The following is a 17,561-nucleotide window of genomic DNA, read 5'->3' as shown; positions in this document are numbered from 1 at the left end:
CCTTGACCAATCTTCTTGTTCTGGTCTGTGCTGCTATATTATTCAAAAAAAACAAAAACAGGTCTTAGACTTTTATACGCCCTAGTCATTGATGGGAGAACAATTTAGAATCCTAATGGTCAGTTCCAAGCAGCTGAAATGGGAAACGTACCCACTTGTAAGAGATTCAGAATGAGTGTGAATGTGTTACTGAGAACATTAGTCTGGAATTTAGGCTTTGGGGGACTGGTCTATTGTTGCTGAGAGATGGCATGACTGTCTGCTTGTTTCTATAGCCTTATAATATTTGCTCAGAGGGTGTACACTTGTAGATTATTGCAAAGATTCCATCGCCCTCCAATGCTCTGTTCTCCAGAAGATACTGAATGAGTAAACATGCTGTCTTCAGCTTGTACTGTGTGTGGAAAGGGAACACAAACCAATATTGTTTCTTCAGTATATTGTAATTCTACTCACACAAGCTTGCCTAGTTACTAAATATATACAAATGCACCAGTATCCACAGAATGTATCCTCATCTTGAAAAGGCCTATGCAAATAGACTATCAACCACAGCTTCTCTGTTATTTCCTTAATTTTAGCCCTGCCTTCACAATTGTATTTTGTCTATTAATTCATTTAGCAAAATGAGTTCACACTATTTTTGTTTGCCTTTCTTTTCTAGGTTCACTTTCCTGATGTTGAACGGGTAGAATGGCTGAACAAGGTAAGGACCTTGGATACCAAAATGAACTTTTCTAGAAAAATGCCTTTAAATTGTCACTGCACAACTAGTTTTTGAGCAATTAGGTTCTCAAAAATCCAGTGAATAATACATCTTTGCTCTAGTGAGCTGTTAGGTTGAATGCTTTGTTGGGCATGGCTGGTTGAGCTTTAGGCCTTGGTTTGAAGGTTGTTGACCTAACAGCCCAATCCTAACCGACTTTGTAGCACTGATGCAACCCCAAAGTAAGACAACATTCCCTTTCCTTGAAGAGGCCTCCCCATCACAGAATACAGTGCGTGCCCTTTTGGCACAGCTGAATGAGCGCTGGAAAGTTGATTAGAATTGAGCTGCAAGTCTTTTTGGTTTGTTAAAAGGAGATGCTAACGCTTGCTGTCAGTCTTCCTCTGCAATGCCTCATTACTGGGAGTTCTGTTCTTTTTTCATCATCTGTGATACTTCACATTTATAGAGTACTTTCTGGGAGTTCAAAGAGTTTCATATGCATATCTCAGTAATCTTTCCAACCACAGTATAAGGAAGTTCAATATTATTATTATTTCCCCTATTGCAGACTACAGACTGAGAGAGAAGCATTGTTTAGTTGACCAAATCTATAGCTGGTGAACATGGGAATGATAATATGTTCTCTGAGCTCTCCATCTTCAGGAGGTCATCCAGTTTTCTGCACAGAGCCTATGTAGGTGCAAGCATGTGGCTCAGGGGCAGGGCTGGTTCGTGTCAGCCATACATACAGGCATACGTACACTAACCCAAATCCATATTAATTGATCATGGACTTGAATCAAGGCTGAAGTGGGTTATGTAAGCTAGGGAGTTCACAGCAAAGGCAAGAACAAAACAGGATATTTAACTCTGAACAGACAACAATATTTATTTATTTAGAAGATTTCTCTATCACTTTTCCCTGGGCTACGAGCCCATTGCTCAAGGTGGGTTATGTGAACTTCAGGTCACATTTACTGAAAATCTTCTGTCTTCAATGCTGTTTTAGTGTAGCCTTGTTGAAAAATTTCTTACCTATCTCTATTCTACAAACTGAGAATCTTTTTGAGAAACACAAGACCTATTTGCCTTGAGTATAAGATCCTGGGCTGTAGTAACAATTCTGCTTTATGACATTAAGGGCACAATCCCAACCAGGTCTGCTCAGAAGTAAGTCCTGTTTTGTTCAGTGGGGCTTACTCTCAAGAGAGTGTGGTTAGGATTGCAGCCTATGCTTCTAAGTCTATACAAAAGATAGCAAATGTTTTATGTTGTGTTTAGGTTGTGGAACAGGCCTGGCCATATTTTGGGGCAATAATGGAAAAAAAATTTAAGGATGTCATTGAACCAAAAATCAGAGCGAAGAACGTGCATTTGAAAACATGTACATTCACCAAAGTCCATTTTGGAGACAAGGTAAGATAATTACTCTGGTAGCAAAAACAACAGCTATTTGATGTTTGGGCATGTGACTTGTTGTGGTAAAGCCATGTATTGGTTCTCAAACATTTTTGCATCGAGACCCACCTTAAAAAAAAAAAAAGTTTCATTTTACCAGCCACTCAGTACCCTGTGGCTATAATGGTAATTGGGCAGCAGTGCTGCTCTCAAGTAGCAGGTTGATCAAACCCTTGGTGCATGTAGCCTGATCTACACAAACCACCAAAAATAGGGCCGTGACCCACCGGTAGGCCATGAACCCTCTCAAATGTAGTTTGAGAACTACAGTGATCAATGTAGTGTTTGTTGAGTTGGAAGTATATTATAATTAGAGATGTGATTTTTCAGTGATAATGAAACAAACACATAATGCCTTGAAATCTGTGAAAAATAAATCTAGGAAAATCAGTGAAAAAATAATGGGCTGGATGGGGAGTTGCATGGGTAATGACTATAGTGGCATCTGCTGACACTATACCACCTATATCACCTTCAAAGTACACTTTTAAAGCTATTATAAATTATAATTTATAAAAATGCACTCTGAATGAAAGCACATAACACCACTTTCTGCGTTCCTCCAGGGGGGGGCGGGGCGGGACGAAATCTGCAAAAAATTAAAATGTTTAAGAACAGCTCTAGTTATAACTAATTTCTGTGAACTTTTCTTGTGAGACATTTCTCCCCTTCCCCATTCCAAAAATAGCAATTGTTCTTAAGTACTCTGTGTTTACAAGGCAAAAGGGGCCAAAACGTAAGAGGACAACCAGTTTTACATAAATTGATCCATTTGTGCAAAGTGTACAAACTGCTTAATTAAGTTTTTTAGAGTTATAAAAATATAAATGCGTTAACAATATAAAATAAATATAAATGCCCTAGCTACCAAATTTCTTTTTTAGGCCCCACCCCCCCAAAAAACACCCTTAGCTTTACACTGTTGAAGAATATGCTTTGTGTCTTTTAATTTGCTTTACCTTTTACAATGAACTGACAGGGACTGCTACTAAAGTAGTCCTGTCTGGAAATCAGAATTCCATTTTACTCTGATAGATTTACAGTCTAGCAAGGTCTTGATCCATTCTGATTCAGAAGTTAGTATTTATAGCAGGGTAAGATTTAAAGGAGAATCGCACCCATGATCTTTTTGCATATTTTTTTTTAATGAGAAAGAGAAAAACAGTAGTATGAGGTGTCTTAGACTTATATAAGAAGGAATGTAGGAAGGTTATTTGAATATTCTTATGTTCTGTGAGGCATTTGGAACATTCTAGGTATACAGGTTGTCATAATAGCAAATAACACTGTTGTGTTCTTTGTTTTCAGTGCCCTAAAATCAAAGGAGTAAAGACCTATACCAAAGAAGTTGATAGAAGACAAGTGATCCTGGATGTACAAATATGGTACTGCATTGTCTCATATTCTCCATGTAGCTGGTCACTGGAAACTCTTTGGTTCAACTACATTGACCTTTTGTCAGGTCAAGGGGCTAATTCATAAACCTGGCTGAATTGTTTTTCAAGAAATTGTGTTATCAAAACGGAAACATAAGAGTTCCAATATACTACAATGTTTTCTACTGCCTGCAGTACTCTGGCCTATTGGAAGCTAATTATACCCATTTTGATCCTGAGGCCATTAGAAAATTGTTGGGGAAATACTGCATTCATTACCCACTGTCTTTTATTATGATTTTACTTTATGAAGGCAAGATGCCCAATTGTGTTGATGACACCAGTGTCCATGTTTGCATATGGCCTTGTTCTTATTGGGCTAAAATATTTTTTCTAGAAGGAACAGGCAGCTACAAATGTCTGTTTATTTGTATGTGAACTTACTGGAGTTGGCCTGAAGTCAGTCCTAGTTACAGCATCCAACCACATGAGTCACATTTTGCCACTCATCTGTTCTCAACACTTCAGATCAGAAATTTCCATTAAATATATGCTCAATGCAGCTTACAATAGTAAATCCCAGCAATAACATATATTGCTTGGAACTGTTCTCGTTAAGTCAGAACAAATAACAATAATGCAGATCAACTGAACAGACATTTCAAAATGATAATGCAGCTCAGGATTAATTTTAACAATTGACCCTGAAACATCAAAATGAATGCATCTGAGAGAGGGCTCTACAAATAAGCTACATCTTTAGAAACAACAATAAAATGCATATATTTTGCATTGTTGGTATGGAGAAAACCAGCTTCCTGACCCCAGGCAATATGAAGTAGCATGTTATCTGGGGTCAGGAAGCTGGATTGCTTCTTATCCACATTGTAGACCTTTTCATGCCAAAGGAATTCCAGGCTATTAACATACAATGGGATATAAATACTGTTAATAATAATAATATAATATAGTGTGCTACACATGGTGAGATGCTGAGAAGGTACCATCAGTTTCCAAGCAACAATCACAGTAGTCATTTGTAGCCACTTTGTGCAGGCTACATTCAGAAGAACCTGAAGATGTGTGGGTACTGCCTAGTGAAAGCTCATAAGCAGGTTTTGGGTATATTCTGCTCGAGTAGATAACTTGATGTTGGTGGAAGAATTCAGCATCATGACAATCCCCGCTTTTTTGTTTTTATTAATGCATTGAACAGTATGAAATGCAAAAATGTGCTTCCCGGTTCTCTTTCCAGAGCAAAGTTAGCCATTGCTGCACTATTGGTAACACGCTTTTGCTCTGGTTGATTTAGGACAATTTTTCTTCACAGAACACTTGGGCCTCTGTAGTGTTCTCTATGTGGGTGCCAAGCAGCATGTGTGCAAAACACCACAGATTCCAACAGTGCTGAATCTATGTGAATGTCGGCTTGTTCCAATTGACTCTTTATAGGATATGCTGTGGAGATACCTTTGGAGCCCTAGAAGAATGCACTGGAAGCTCTTAGCCCTTGGCCTTTTTTCACATGATAAAGAGAACGGATGAAATGCATCTCTTCTCTTCTGTAGGTTTGAGTTAAGAGGTAGCTTTTCCAGCTACCAGTCTTGCTCAGCTTGTATCTAGTCTACAATCCTCCTTATGACTCACAGAAGATACTGGGGTGACCTCACTTGCTAAAGCTATACGAGGAATCGTCCCAACAGAGAGGGAGGCTTCAAGTGGACTGAAAAACCAGCCCATCCAGTTAAGCTTCTTGAGGAATGCTGCCTTGCAAACTGGGAGTAGCTGCCAAATCCTCTCTACAGTTCAAAGGAAAAGTGGAAGCAGCTGGCATTTTCATTTGCGCCTGTAAAATGTATAAAGCTTCAACGTGGTTAAAGCTGACCAAACAGGTTAAATGTGGGGGAAAGTGCTTTGCTGCCCAAATATGTGTGTGGTTGGGGAAGAGACCAGTAGGTGCTGTGCAGTGTTAAGTTTGTTCAATGCAAAAGTTGTTTTGGGGGGAAAAGAGAGGTCTGCGGGAGATGGGAAGAAATTCCACTCCTACTCTGTGCATTTTTCCTACATGTTTGCAGCCTTTGTTTCCCCGATCTCCTGCTGCTTTGGTTCAATTTTTCTTTTATTTGAAAGGACTTCTTTTACTGCATGAGCTCAGTCAATTAGGGATCTTATGGTGTCTATGATGATGTCATGAGCACCATATAGCCAGTGCAATAATCGCTTCATTATGGACCTCACTAGGATCTAGCCAGGCCATCTCTCTAAATGGCGGAAGGCAAAAGTTAAACACCCTAGTTTCTTTTAGACATATGCTTGTCTTGTTGATTTTCACTGGTAGTTCCGTTGCCCATTAGTGCTGGAAGGCTAGACTTTCACCCTGCTGCAGTCCTAATAGTTAGGATTAGTTGGGGCAAAATGGGAATAGGGATGCCATTTCATGCATGTCAGAAAAGGGATCCATGTGCCACTTCACCCGAGCTGATCAGCTCTGCTTAGCTAGGTTGAGTGAAAGGAATCGTGCAGCGCAATCCTATCTTGTGCCAGGTGGCTTGTGCTATATCCAGGTTGAGATAGGGTGCCAAAGTGGCTCAGCCAAAGGTAAGGGGAAACTCTTCCTTACCCCTGGTTAAGCCACTGCAGCCCCTATGGGTCTCCTTAGACTTGTGCCACCTCTTGAGGCATAACAGCCAGATCCCAGCCCCTCCTCCTCCCCACCCTCCCCCCAACTTGGAACGCCTCTCTCCTGCCTCCTCCTCCCTGCCCTTCCCAGACCCCTGCATTGGCCAATATCAGCTGATGCAACTTACCTGGGGGAAGCTGCCACCGAGGCTGGATGGAGCCTCCATGCGCTGGCGCAGCTTCCTCCTGAGGAAGCGCAAACATACTTTACGGCACATTTGAAACCCTCCTAGGGTAGCACAAGGGACTTGTGCCAGCCTAACGTGAAGTTAGGATTGCACCCTTAGGGCACAATCCAAACCCATGTTTCAGTGCCAAGTCTCTTGCGCCAGCCAAGGAGGGTCGCCAACGCGCTGTAAGGCACATTTGTGCCTCCTCAAGAGGAAGTCAGGCCGACACTCCAAGAAGCTCCGGCCTGCAGAGGCTGACATAAGCCTCTGTGCCAGCTTCTTAGATGCTCCAGTTGACTCATCTGGGCCAACGCAAGCAGAGAAGGTAGACGGGGGGGAGGTGAGGAGGAGGCAGGAGGGAGGCATTCCTGGCTGGGGGGAGGGTGGGCATTGGGTGGCCCTGGGGGCAGGTGGGCAGGGAGTGAGAGGCAGGGCTGGGATCCGGCAGTTATGCCGGATTCCAACCCCTGTTCCTGGGGAGAACAGAGTGGCTTCAGGCCACTTCCCTCAGACTTGTTCCATGTTAAGAGGTGGCGTAAGTCTGAGGAGATCCATAGGGGCCAGCAGCCCTTACCTGGAGGTAAGGAGAAATATTTCCCCTTACCTCTGCCTGAACTGCTTATGGCCACTATCCTGCACTGGATACAGCGCAAGCCTCCTGGCTTGCCGAACAGGATATAATTGCGCAGGTTAGGATTGCGCCCTTAGCCACCTATGTGACTGTATTTCCACTTTCAACCTTTGCAATAGATTGCTCTTTTGCTAATGACTGAAAAATGGCTAAAAAAGGAATGCATTTTTAAGGGGGTGAAAATGTTCCAAAATGTTTGTGCACATGACATGCATGTCATTTTAACTTAGTACCAGTAAGTTTCTCTGGTCCATGATCATACTGCAGTTCTTCTTATGGTCAATTTAGCATAGGTGAGTCTGATAGTGGAATGCAGAGCGAGATAATTGTATTGCTGCTGCTCGTGACCGATTTGTATTTAATTGCTTCATTATTGTACGTATGTTGCCCTGTTAACTAACTCTTGTGAAGACTGCATTCCTATTCGCAACAGTTGGTGTAAGTATCAGTTGCATTACATTTTGTGACCTGGTAACTGGCACGTGGCTACATAATTCGTTTCCTAGATCTCCTAGTTTATTGCTTACATGATCATAGATAAGACACAAGCTGCACGAAAAATTTCCAGATGGTCTGGTAATATATAAGATATAGTTACCTGCTCAGGATAATTTACTTTTAAAGCCGTGAGTGATGAAATACACAGTTGTTAGTATACACACAGTTCAGGGACAATAACTGTAGCAATAATTACTACAATATCTTCCCTCCTGCCAGCAAAACTTTGGTGCAGGGGAAGGCTTTTTTCCCTGCTTAATGGATATACATTGCAGTCTTTTCAAATTAGTTAGGAGCAGAGATGATAGTTAGCTTAGTACACTTGGGTATCAAAGCCACTAAGCATTCCTGAAGTGACTCATACTTGTGTGCAGCCAGACTACAAGGTGTGAGTGAACCATGATGAACTTAATAGTCTGTGTCTTGTGCTGGGACATCGGAAGTCATTTGAGAAACTGGGATCAAATTAAGTCTATTAATAGACTAATTTACCTAGTCATGCTCCTGTGAAAATCACATTGCAGAAATCTTTCTCCTTGAGGGGAGATCGACTAAAGCAATATTCATACCAGGCTCCCCCTTCCTCTCCCTATTTCATTGCGCAAATCTGTTTGATTTAGGTTTTGCTTCTGCTGTTGTCACTTCTATTCATTCATTTTCATCCCATCTTTCACAAAGTAGTTCCAAAGCATTGTACAAAGCCTTACAGCCCAATTCTGTGCATGCCCACTCAGAAGAAAGTCTTGTTATGCTCAATGGGGCTTTCTCTCAGGAAAGTATGTATAGGATTGTAGCCTAAACCCCCCCAAAAATGTTTACAGTCAAATCAGATTTAAAATGGTGGTAAAACAGACAAAAATTAGAATGTGTCAACAGCAGCTTAGTATTTTATTAACATAACTAATATGCTAGCTAATAAAGCCTTAATCTACTTTATTTGTGGGGAGTATGAAGCATTCATAGCTTTCTCAAATGTTGTGGCAAGTGGACCTGGAAAATGTCACTGTGAACTGCTAGCATCATGATGTTCGGTGCGTAAGCGCACTGCAGAGATTGAAGGCTAATTTCCATACCATGTTTATACACATTAGACCAGGATGGTCTTAACATGCAGCCTGCAGGTTCTTTTTGGTGGCCCCTGAATGCCTGGCTGCAAACGTCCCCCCATTTCTCCTTCCACTCCAGAAGCTTTTCAGTCTCCCTGCTGTGATGTTCCAGCTTCTTCTTTGGAGATGGAGAAGCTGGAACGGTATGGCAGGGATCAAAAAGCCCCACTGTACCTATCTCTGCCTCCACTGCCTCCATTCCGGGCCTACCAAATGGCTCAGAACATGGAAGTAATTGGCAATGAAGTCATCATGCCACCACCAATTACTTCCAGGTCATCCCAGCCGGGTGTCATGTAAGGGTCATGCGGCCTCTGGCTGCTGAAAGTTGGGCCGTCCTGAACTAGTCATTATTGGGGGAGCGGAAGATGCAGGGCTGTTTATTGGAAGGCAGCCATACGTTCCCATAACATTGTAGCATGCATCCAAAAGGCAAGAATGTGCAGACTCTCTGACTCGAAACAATAATTTAACTACTGGTGTAGTATAGTAATACCTCCTGTAGTGTTGTTTCCTATGACACTGTTTCATTACACAGCACTCTTTGTCTAAGGTGTAATTTTTACAGCATTATGAAAAAAGGTTTAAATCCATAAAGCCATTCAGAAGTTTGGTGCAGAAAAGTATAGTTGTCTGTGCTGCGCAGATAGGAGATGCATATTCACAGAAGCTGTGTCAGTGGAAGAAGTGATTACGGTTATCACAGGCCCAATCACTTGTCACAAGAAAATGTTTTGGGAGGGTAAATGGGGGGCTAGGCAATTTGCTTTATATACTTTCTTCAGCAAGAAGCCTATAGTTCCTAAGGATGCAATTACAGGTGGGACCTGGGTGTCCATGGAGGTTCTGTTCCAGAAACTCCCCTGCAGATAACGGGGTCCCAGTTTAAATGCCTTGAAAAAACAAAAAAGGTGCAAAAATGGTGGTTTCTACCTTGTCCCTGCAAACCGTGCCATTTCCAAGGATGAGGAGCTTTTTTTAGCACTGAAGGACCCACTTCCAGGTCATGTGGAGGTTTCTTGCTCCTCCCAGCCTTGCCCCAAAATACATCACAATTGTGAGTGTGAGGTAGCCTAACTAAGGGCTTGATCCTATTGGGTGCAGTGCCAGTGGTATGCTAGCACTACTGGCGCTGAGTGTTGTAAACTACTGTAAGGACCTTTTTGCCAGTGCTTGACACTCTGTGCTGGTGGAGAGGCCAGCACCAGTCAGCGCTGGGCCTCTGTGCCAGGATGACACGTCGCTGGAGCGGCTGGCAGCAAGTTTCCCTGCCAGTCAGCAGAGAGGCTTTTCGGGGCAGGGGGAGGGTGGACTGAGGGGAGGATCAGGCCTGGGAGGGAATTGGGGATGGGGATAGACTCTGCCACTGAATCCTATGGCCCCCCCCCCCATGCCCAGAAACCTGACACGGACTTCCTCAGTTCTGGCTCCTTGGACACAAATCTGAGGAGACCCATTGTTGACCACAGGGCTCGACACAGGACAAGCAAGCATTTGTTCCCTTCCTCCAAGGGGACTCCGGTGGCTGGCCTAACCCCACAGAATACAGCAATGGCCATTTCTGCTCTGCTGTTTCACGCAGCGCTGGGGCAGTTTAGAATTGGGCTGCAATATTGGTAGTTGACGGTGTGTGTGTGTGTGAGAGAGAGAGAGAGATCAAATGCCTCAAAGCATGAAGGAGCTATGAAATCTCTGGCCAGTGGAAAGGCAGGCCATGCAAATCTTCCATTGGCCCATTTTGGTCAGTATTGTCAACACAGACTGACAGTGGCTCCGTAGGGTTTCAGGTAGGAATGTTTTTTCTGACCAGCCTGGAGATGCCAGTAATTGAACCAGAAGATCTCCTGCATGCATAGCATGTGCTCTTCCACTGTGCCACAACCCTTCTCTAACTGAATGTTAGTGAATGACAGAGTTGCAGGATTTTAACATGAATAAGCATGTTAAAAAACCAGTTTGGCATGGAGCAGGATGTGACGTCTCGCTGAAGCTTTTGAAACCAGGGGAAGAGATGCACATGGATGCAGCACAGACAGGAAACGCAGGTTCAGTTTAAACCCTCTGGAGATTCACGTGATCTTCATCTAAACTGAGTTCACCTTAATTGATTTGCTGGTGGCATGCTAATGTAGGTGAACCTCATGAGTAGCTGGCTTTGTGCTTACTAATTCACAAGAGTGACAGGTAAAGTTGAGAGCCTTTCCATGGCCATGGAGCAAAGGCTGAAAATGCTAAATTGGTGTGACTTGAAGGATACCAAAATTAACACCAAATGTCATTATATACGTTATTCTGGGTTCTGTTACCCAATCTGAAGTCTGACTCATATCTTTAACAATCTAGGGTAGCCTCACACACATGTGTAGGGAAAATACTGTAGCAAAAGCAGCTGCCTTATGTAACCATTGTGCAGGTGTCCCTTGCCTTTTGTTTGGAATGATGATAGGTATTTTGTTTGTCATGTGGTAGGAGATCTGGCACACTTCTCAGAAGGCATAGTGCTATTTCCTACAGTGGCTCTCTCCGTGTGTGAGAGGTATAAATATACAAGCAAGCATGTGTAATCTTGGCTTTGATCTAAAGTTAAGAGACTTGTGCTAGGTGACTGCCTTCAAAACCAGCTTCTGAAGGCTCTGTGTCTGAAGTATGGCTTTGGCATAAATAGAATTTTTTTTAAATGATAGCATACATCATTGGCTGCAATAGTCTATCACCACAGTTGTACTATAATGCAGAAGTTAAATGCTAGGGCCCCTTTAAATGCTGAACATAAAATCTGAACAGTTCTTTGTTTTGTCTTTTGTAGTTGTGGTTTTTCATACCTGCACTGGAAAATGCAGAAGAGAGATTTGTAGCTCAGTCCTGTACATCAGTGGTTCCCAACCTTTAGAAGCCCACAGACCACTGAGGCAAAAATTGGAATTCTCATGGACCACTTGTGCCTGTGGAGAGTCTGGTCTCCACCCTCTCTGGTGGTCTGAATCCCATGGACTATCAGAGAGAATGGTCTGCCCACAGCCACAGTTGACACTTCAATGGTTGTGGCTGTGGGCAGTCACAGAGCTATGACTGGACTCCACTCTCTTTGGTAGTCCATGAGAGATTGCTTGCATGGCAAGACACTGGAAGTGATCAAAGGTGATTTTTTTTTCCTGAGACCTTTCCGACCACTTCTCAGAGTCTTGAGCAGGGGTGCCCAAATCCCGGCCCAGGGGCCACTTGCGGCCCACTGCGGGTCCCCATCCGGCCCCCAGGGGGTCCCCCCACTTCCAATGGGCACCTGGCCCTCCCCCGGCCCGCGCTGGCCCGCTGCACGAGCTCCGCACCTTGCTCTCCCTCGCTGCCACTGAGCTCAGTGGTAGCAAAGGAAAGACGAGTCCAGCCGGCATGCAGGGTCTTTTATAGTGGGAAGGTAACGTGAGACTTGCAGGTCTCACGTTACTTCCCACTATAAAAGACCCTGCGCACTTGCCTGCTAGTCTCTTCTTCCTTACCCATGGGCTGGGCTGGGAACAGCTCCGTTTGGCTCTGCTCGGCTCCCCTCTCCTTCTGCAGCCTGAGCCAGGGGGGAGAGAGAGAGAGATCATGAGGGAGGGGAGCCCAGCCCAGCTCGCAGCACGTTTCCCTGTGGAGGGAGGGAGGGAGGGCTGGTTGGTTGGCCACCCAGCTAGCTGGCCGGCCGGCCAGGCAGGCAGGCAGGCAACAGCACCAGCACATGGGCAGGCAGGTAGGCAGGCAGCTGGGCAAGCAGGCAGGCAGCCCAAGTGAGGGAATGAGGGAGGGCAAGGGGGCAGGTGAGCAGGCGGGTATGTGAAAGTGTGAAAGATCCCCCCCTCCATTTGTGTGTGTGGGTGAACGGGATCGTAAACTGGCTTGAAGATCCCCCCCCTTCTTAGGGTGAATGTGAGCATAAACTGGCATGAAGATCCCCCCCTTCTTAGGGTGAATGTGAGCATAAACTGGCATGAAGATCCCCCCCCCTTCTTAGGGTGAATGTGAGCATAAACTGGCATGAAGATCCCCCCCTTCTTAGGGTGAATGTGAGCATAAACTGGCTTGAAGATCCCCCCCCTTTCTTAGGGTGAATGTGAGCATAAACTGGCATGAAGATCCCCCCCTTCTTAGGGTGAATGTGATCATAAACTGGATTGAGTTCATTAATTCATTTTCCATCTCTAATATATTCATTTATGTAAATTTATTCAAATCTGAAATGTAAATTAATTCTCTTTTTTTTCTGGCCCCCGACACAGTGTCAGAGAGATGTTGTGGCCCTCCTGCCAAAAACTTTGAGCACCCCTGGTCTTGAGTACTGCCTGTGGTCCCTGAACCACAGGCTGGGAACCAGTGCTGTACATGATTACTCTTGTAATACCCATCAAGTTCAATGGGATTTGGCCACCTTTAAATTAAGAGATGTCTAATATCCCACATATATATCATTTATCAGATCTAAACCCACATTTCCTGGTTAATAGCAAAAGTAAAACAGAGGCTAGATATACCTGTATTTATTTATACAATAGATACCTTTTTTTTATTTAAACTATTTATAACTAATTATTTGCAGATGTGTTTGCTAAGCTTTTAAGGCCGAACCATGAATAAGATTTCATGGCTTTATGAAGTGAACTAAAGTGTACTTCAATGTACCAGGCAGTAGAAACTATTTCTAATTGGTAGCAAGGTCAATCCATCTGATTATCAAGTTGCCCATTTCCCAAAACCAAAAGGGTGAGCAAATAGTTCTTAGTGTTCTGTTTAGAAACCTTACAAATTTGCTGCATGCCAAGTATCCTATCTGAACCCTCCTGCCAAAAAGGATGGGTCACAGTTTCTTCTTGATTTTATGACTTTGTGCTGATTGACTTGTCTTTTGGGTAAGCCCTTAGGAGATGAAGAAGAACATTAGCCATTTTGTGTGTCCGTGCTCACTTTCTCTCTCTCTCAGTTATATAGGCGACTGTGAAATTCAAATGGAATTGTCAAAGTTGAATGTAGGAGTAAAAGGAGTTCAGGTGGGTACATTGCAGTTTTTCAAACATCTTCTACCACTCCCTATATTTTACTCTTTGTTTCCCCTCTGTCATGACTATTGAGTTAAATACTTTTTTCTCATATCTTGTTTGCAGTTTTATGGAACACTACGGGTGATATTGGAGCCACTTATGACTGATGCACCTTTCTTTGGAGCTGTAACCTTGTTTTTCATCCAAAAACCTGTGAGTGTTGTGAATTTTAGTCTGAAACCAGGGTCCTGCTTATCACCTATGCAGGGGTTGACCAAGTCAAGGACTGCCCAAAGGTCCATGAGCACTGGAGGACCCTTCAGCCTGGGCCAGCCACTGAACCATCAGTGAGCACCAGTGGCAATGAGCAACAGCGCTATTGGGGGTCTAGTGCAAGGCTTTGCCCTGGTGCTTCAAGCAGCCTGGCATCTGCACTGGTTCTGTGGTCCAGTTTTATTTATTAGCAGTGTCCTCGAAAGAATATTGTCCTTCTAAAATGTGTATAGGAGCTGCCTCAGTGACACAGAACTCAAAATGCAGGGCCTCACCCATCCCACTCTTTAGCTTTTTAAAAAAAGAGCCTCCAAACTTCATAGCACAATAATGATGCATCTTCAGAAGATGCTGAAATTATGTTAGTCTTGTCTTCTGTTAAACCTATATTGTTTCCGCTGGGGTAATAAAGGTAAAATGCCTCTGACTATTTCATGTGGATTCCAAAGAAATTACAATAATCCTGAAACCAGCAGTGTGAGGTCTGGAACTGGTAATTGCTTAAGTACTTAAGCATATCTAGAAAGTTATGTGTGTGGAGAAAATTCAGGTGGTAAGTCAGTCCCCACAGCAAAGGAAATGCATAGAAAGACTTGGCTTACTCATCTCCTTGTGATCATGCAAGCCATCCCTCACACTGTTGCCTGAGGCTGCCATGTTGTATCTGGTTAATCCATGATGGCAAGTCTGCCATTAAGTCTCCATAATGGGATACAAGTTGCCGATGGCTGCCTGACTCTTCAAAGTTGGTGACTAACCTGAGTTCATTTGGTATGACAGTTGTGTGGTCATTCCAAACTAAAATGCCATATACATTACTGGCAAGTGGAAAGAATGTTGATCGGCATATTTCAGATGTTTGACAAATCTGAGACCATGGGGAATTCAGAAGCTACTAGATTTGTTTCTACATTTTTTTTGTTTATAATTTTGTTTCAGTGGTTAAACTTCTCTCTCTCTCTCTCTCTCTCTCTCTCTCTCTCTCTCTCTCTCTCTCTGTATATCTTTAAAAAAACACACACACAATATAGCACTTAGAAATCATTTGGGCCGGACTGACCAACCTATTAGATGCTCCAGGCATTAGGTAAGTGTTAATTTAAGTGTTAACTTTTTGAAACACGCCTTCCTTTTTTCTTCCATTAATCACAAAAACAAGTGATTAATATCCTAGAGGGGATCACACCCATTATCTGGAGTTTTCTCTGTGTTCTTAGCAGCTTGTGGTGATGTGAAAACTCTCCCCAAAATGTGCATGGATAGGGTGAAGTGTGACTCATCATGTCCAGGCCATAATTACTAGTGTCACAATTGTGACAATTCATTAGTTTATTCTCTAATTGTGGCTTGACTTCATCCTGTGGTCATCCAACTGCTTGACTTGGTAAGAAAGGTTTTACTTGCTGTTACCATTGCAGCTGAGTGTCCTCGGGTTGAGCCAAAGTAATGTCACATTAAGCACAGGAAAATCTAAATTGCATGGGAAATGTAATCTATTAAACCTCCCTTAGGAGAATGTTTTTGTTTGGTCCTGTGGCTTTATACAATTGTTTTGGCTTTTATTTTAACCATTTATTTTGGCTAGCTGTAAATGATACCTTTGGGCATTTGGTGTGTTCTCCTCTGTTGTAAAATAAATATATATATTTAATATTTCTGGTGATCTGACCATGAAAATCTTACACAGTAATTTTCAAAGTATGAAAGGAACTAAAAAACTGAACTAAAATTACAGACAGTCCCTGATATCTGTGGTCCACTTATCTGTGGTTCCCTGCCCCCACATGCTCGTTACCTTTGTTTAGGTTAGTAATAGTTGTGTGAAACAGCTCTTGCTTTAACCAAGCGAACAGGCACACAACCTCTTGCAATTACTAAATGCCTCTTGCTTTATTAGACAAGCAAGTTGGCAGCCTAGAAGGGACAGGGAACATTAACAGGAAGCAGGAAGTTAACATTCACTGTCCTTTCTAGCCTGTCTGCTTGCTTGTCTGTTAAAGCAAGAAGCATACAGTAATTGCAAGAGGCTATATGTCTGCTTGCCTGCTTGATTAATGCAAGAGCCATTTCACGCAACTGTTACAAACATAAACAAAGGTTATTGGCCATGGGGGTTCCCCCCTACCCACAGTTTTCAATATGCTCCTCACCGCAGGCCCCAGTATTTGCGAGGGGTGCACAAGAAAGAGCGAGTTCACAAAAGCAGCTTAATCTGGAAGCGTTGTGAAACAAGGAAATTTGGGGGCAGAAATGTACATTCTGAAGACACCCAGCATGTGAAAGATGATGGTCTTGGTAACTGCAATTGACATCATGAAATGCAAGGTGAAGCACATCCCCTTACCTTGAACGAACACTCTCGCTTTTGTCTGTCACTTGTAATCGATAAGCAAAATTAGCTTAGGAATATCTATGCATCAGTAAGTACTTCAAGCTGAAGTACCTGCTGAGTTATTCTTTTGCCACAGAGATGCCCCAGCATCCGTCTGTGTGATCTCTCCCACTGAACTGAAAGCTCCCAAACCTGTTGGATTTGATCAGTATACACATATATCTATATGCACTTTTTCTTCTCTCCTAAGGTGTTTGTAGCAGCAACCCTACCTGGTGCTTGACTTTAAAACTTTTGTTCCTCGTCATGTCCTGGGCTTCATGGGCTGCTGTATGTGAGGAGTGTGCCACAAATAATCCCAGCAATGCAAACGTAATGAATTGACCTTAAATGCATCCACAGTGTGATGTATTTTTAAATTATGAAATGTGTGTGTTCCTCCTTCCAGTTCTTTGTCAGAGTCATTACTGCAGGACCTCATAGCTTCCCGCTTGGTGTTGCCAAACAGAATCACTATCCCCCTGAAAAAGAACATTGACATTTCTCGCTTGCGTTTTCCTATTCCATACGTGAGTATTGTTCTGCAGTATTCCCAGATTTACCAGGCTGAAAGTATGCAATGGTACAGCCAGGAGCTGAGAGAACCAGCTTGCAATGTGCTCTGAACTGAAACAGTGCAGTGGAGAATGATAATATTCACTCAGTTGTATTGGCTAATAGTGGGAGTTTGTTTCTCTCTACCAAATAGCCAAGATTTTATACTAATCAAGCCCTTAGTAATAACCTATTTATTGTACCAATTCTCAGTTTGAGTGGCCAGTACTTTTGTTTTCTTTTACTTGGTTTCATTTTAAATATCCCTAGTTTTGAGTAGCAGATTAATCTGCTGAAGATGAACTTGTGTTTGGGCTGAGCAGAGTATGTAAAAGCAATGGCATAACACACTGATGCGACCTTGAGTTTGCTGCCTCTGCGCAACTACAAAAAACAAAACAAAAACCTGCTGACCCCTCTTCTTGTGCAGTTTCTTCATTTGCAGAAGAAAAGGACTTCTGGTTTAATGTTACCACACAAATGAAGGAGCTCCTTCCTCATGCACTCCCTGTAGATCAAACCAGAAGTCCTGCTCTTCCGTTTGACTGAAGGAACTGTGCCTGGAGCAAGGTAAGGAAGCAGATGATCCACTCCCTACTTGCTCTTGGCTGGCACAAAGTTGATACTGCAGGCTGCATCTGTGGAAGGCTGGAGGGATGTGGCAGTGGCAGCAGATTCAGGGCAAATGGCACCCCCAATCTACTGTCCCCCACAGTCTGCCACTGA

General features: G+C 43.2%; 1 protein-coding gene across 1 annotated transcript in view; it reads left to right on the top strand.

Moving 5' to 3' along the window:
* Nucleotides 1-17,561, top strand: part of ESYT3 (extended synaptotagmin 3) — a 49,859-nt gene that overhangs the window by 12,545 nt on the left and 19,753 nt on the right. Inside the window, exons 2-8 of the mRNA XM_066621469.1 lie at nt 665-706; nt 1,991-2,125; nt 3,476-3,552; nt 13,579-13,645; nt 13,760-13,849; nt 14,941-14,996; nt 16,690-16,810. Coding sequence (XP_066477566.1) covers nt 665-706; nt 1,991-2,125; nt 3,476-3,552; nt 13,579-13,645; nt 13,760-13,849; nt 14,941-14,996; nt 16,690-16,810 — 588 coding nt within the window. The remainder of the gene's footprint in view (nt 1-664; nt 707-1,990; nt 2,126-3,475; nt 3,553-13,578; nt 13,646-13,759; nt 13,850-14,940; nt 14,997-16,689; nt 16,811-17,561) is intronic.

The sequence above is a fragment of the Tiliqua scincoides genome, chromosome 1 (genome assembly GCF_035046505.1).
Source record: "Tiliqua scincoides isolate rTilSci1 chromosome 1, rTilSci1.hap2, whole genome shotgun sequence".
Classification (NCBI taxonomy): Eukaryota; Metazoa; Chordata; class Lepidosauria; order Squamata; family Scincidae; genus Tiliqua; species Tiliqua scincoides.
Note: the sequence above shows the minus strand (reverse complement) of the source record. Positions and strands in the feature narration are given on the sequence as shown.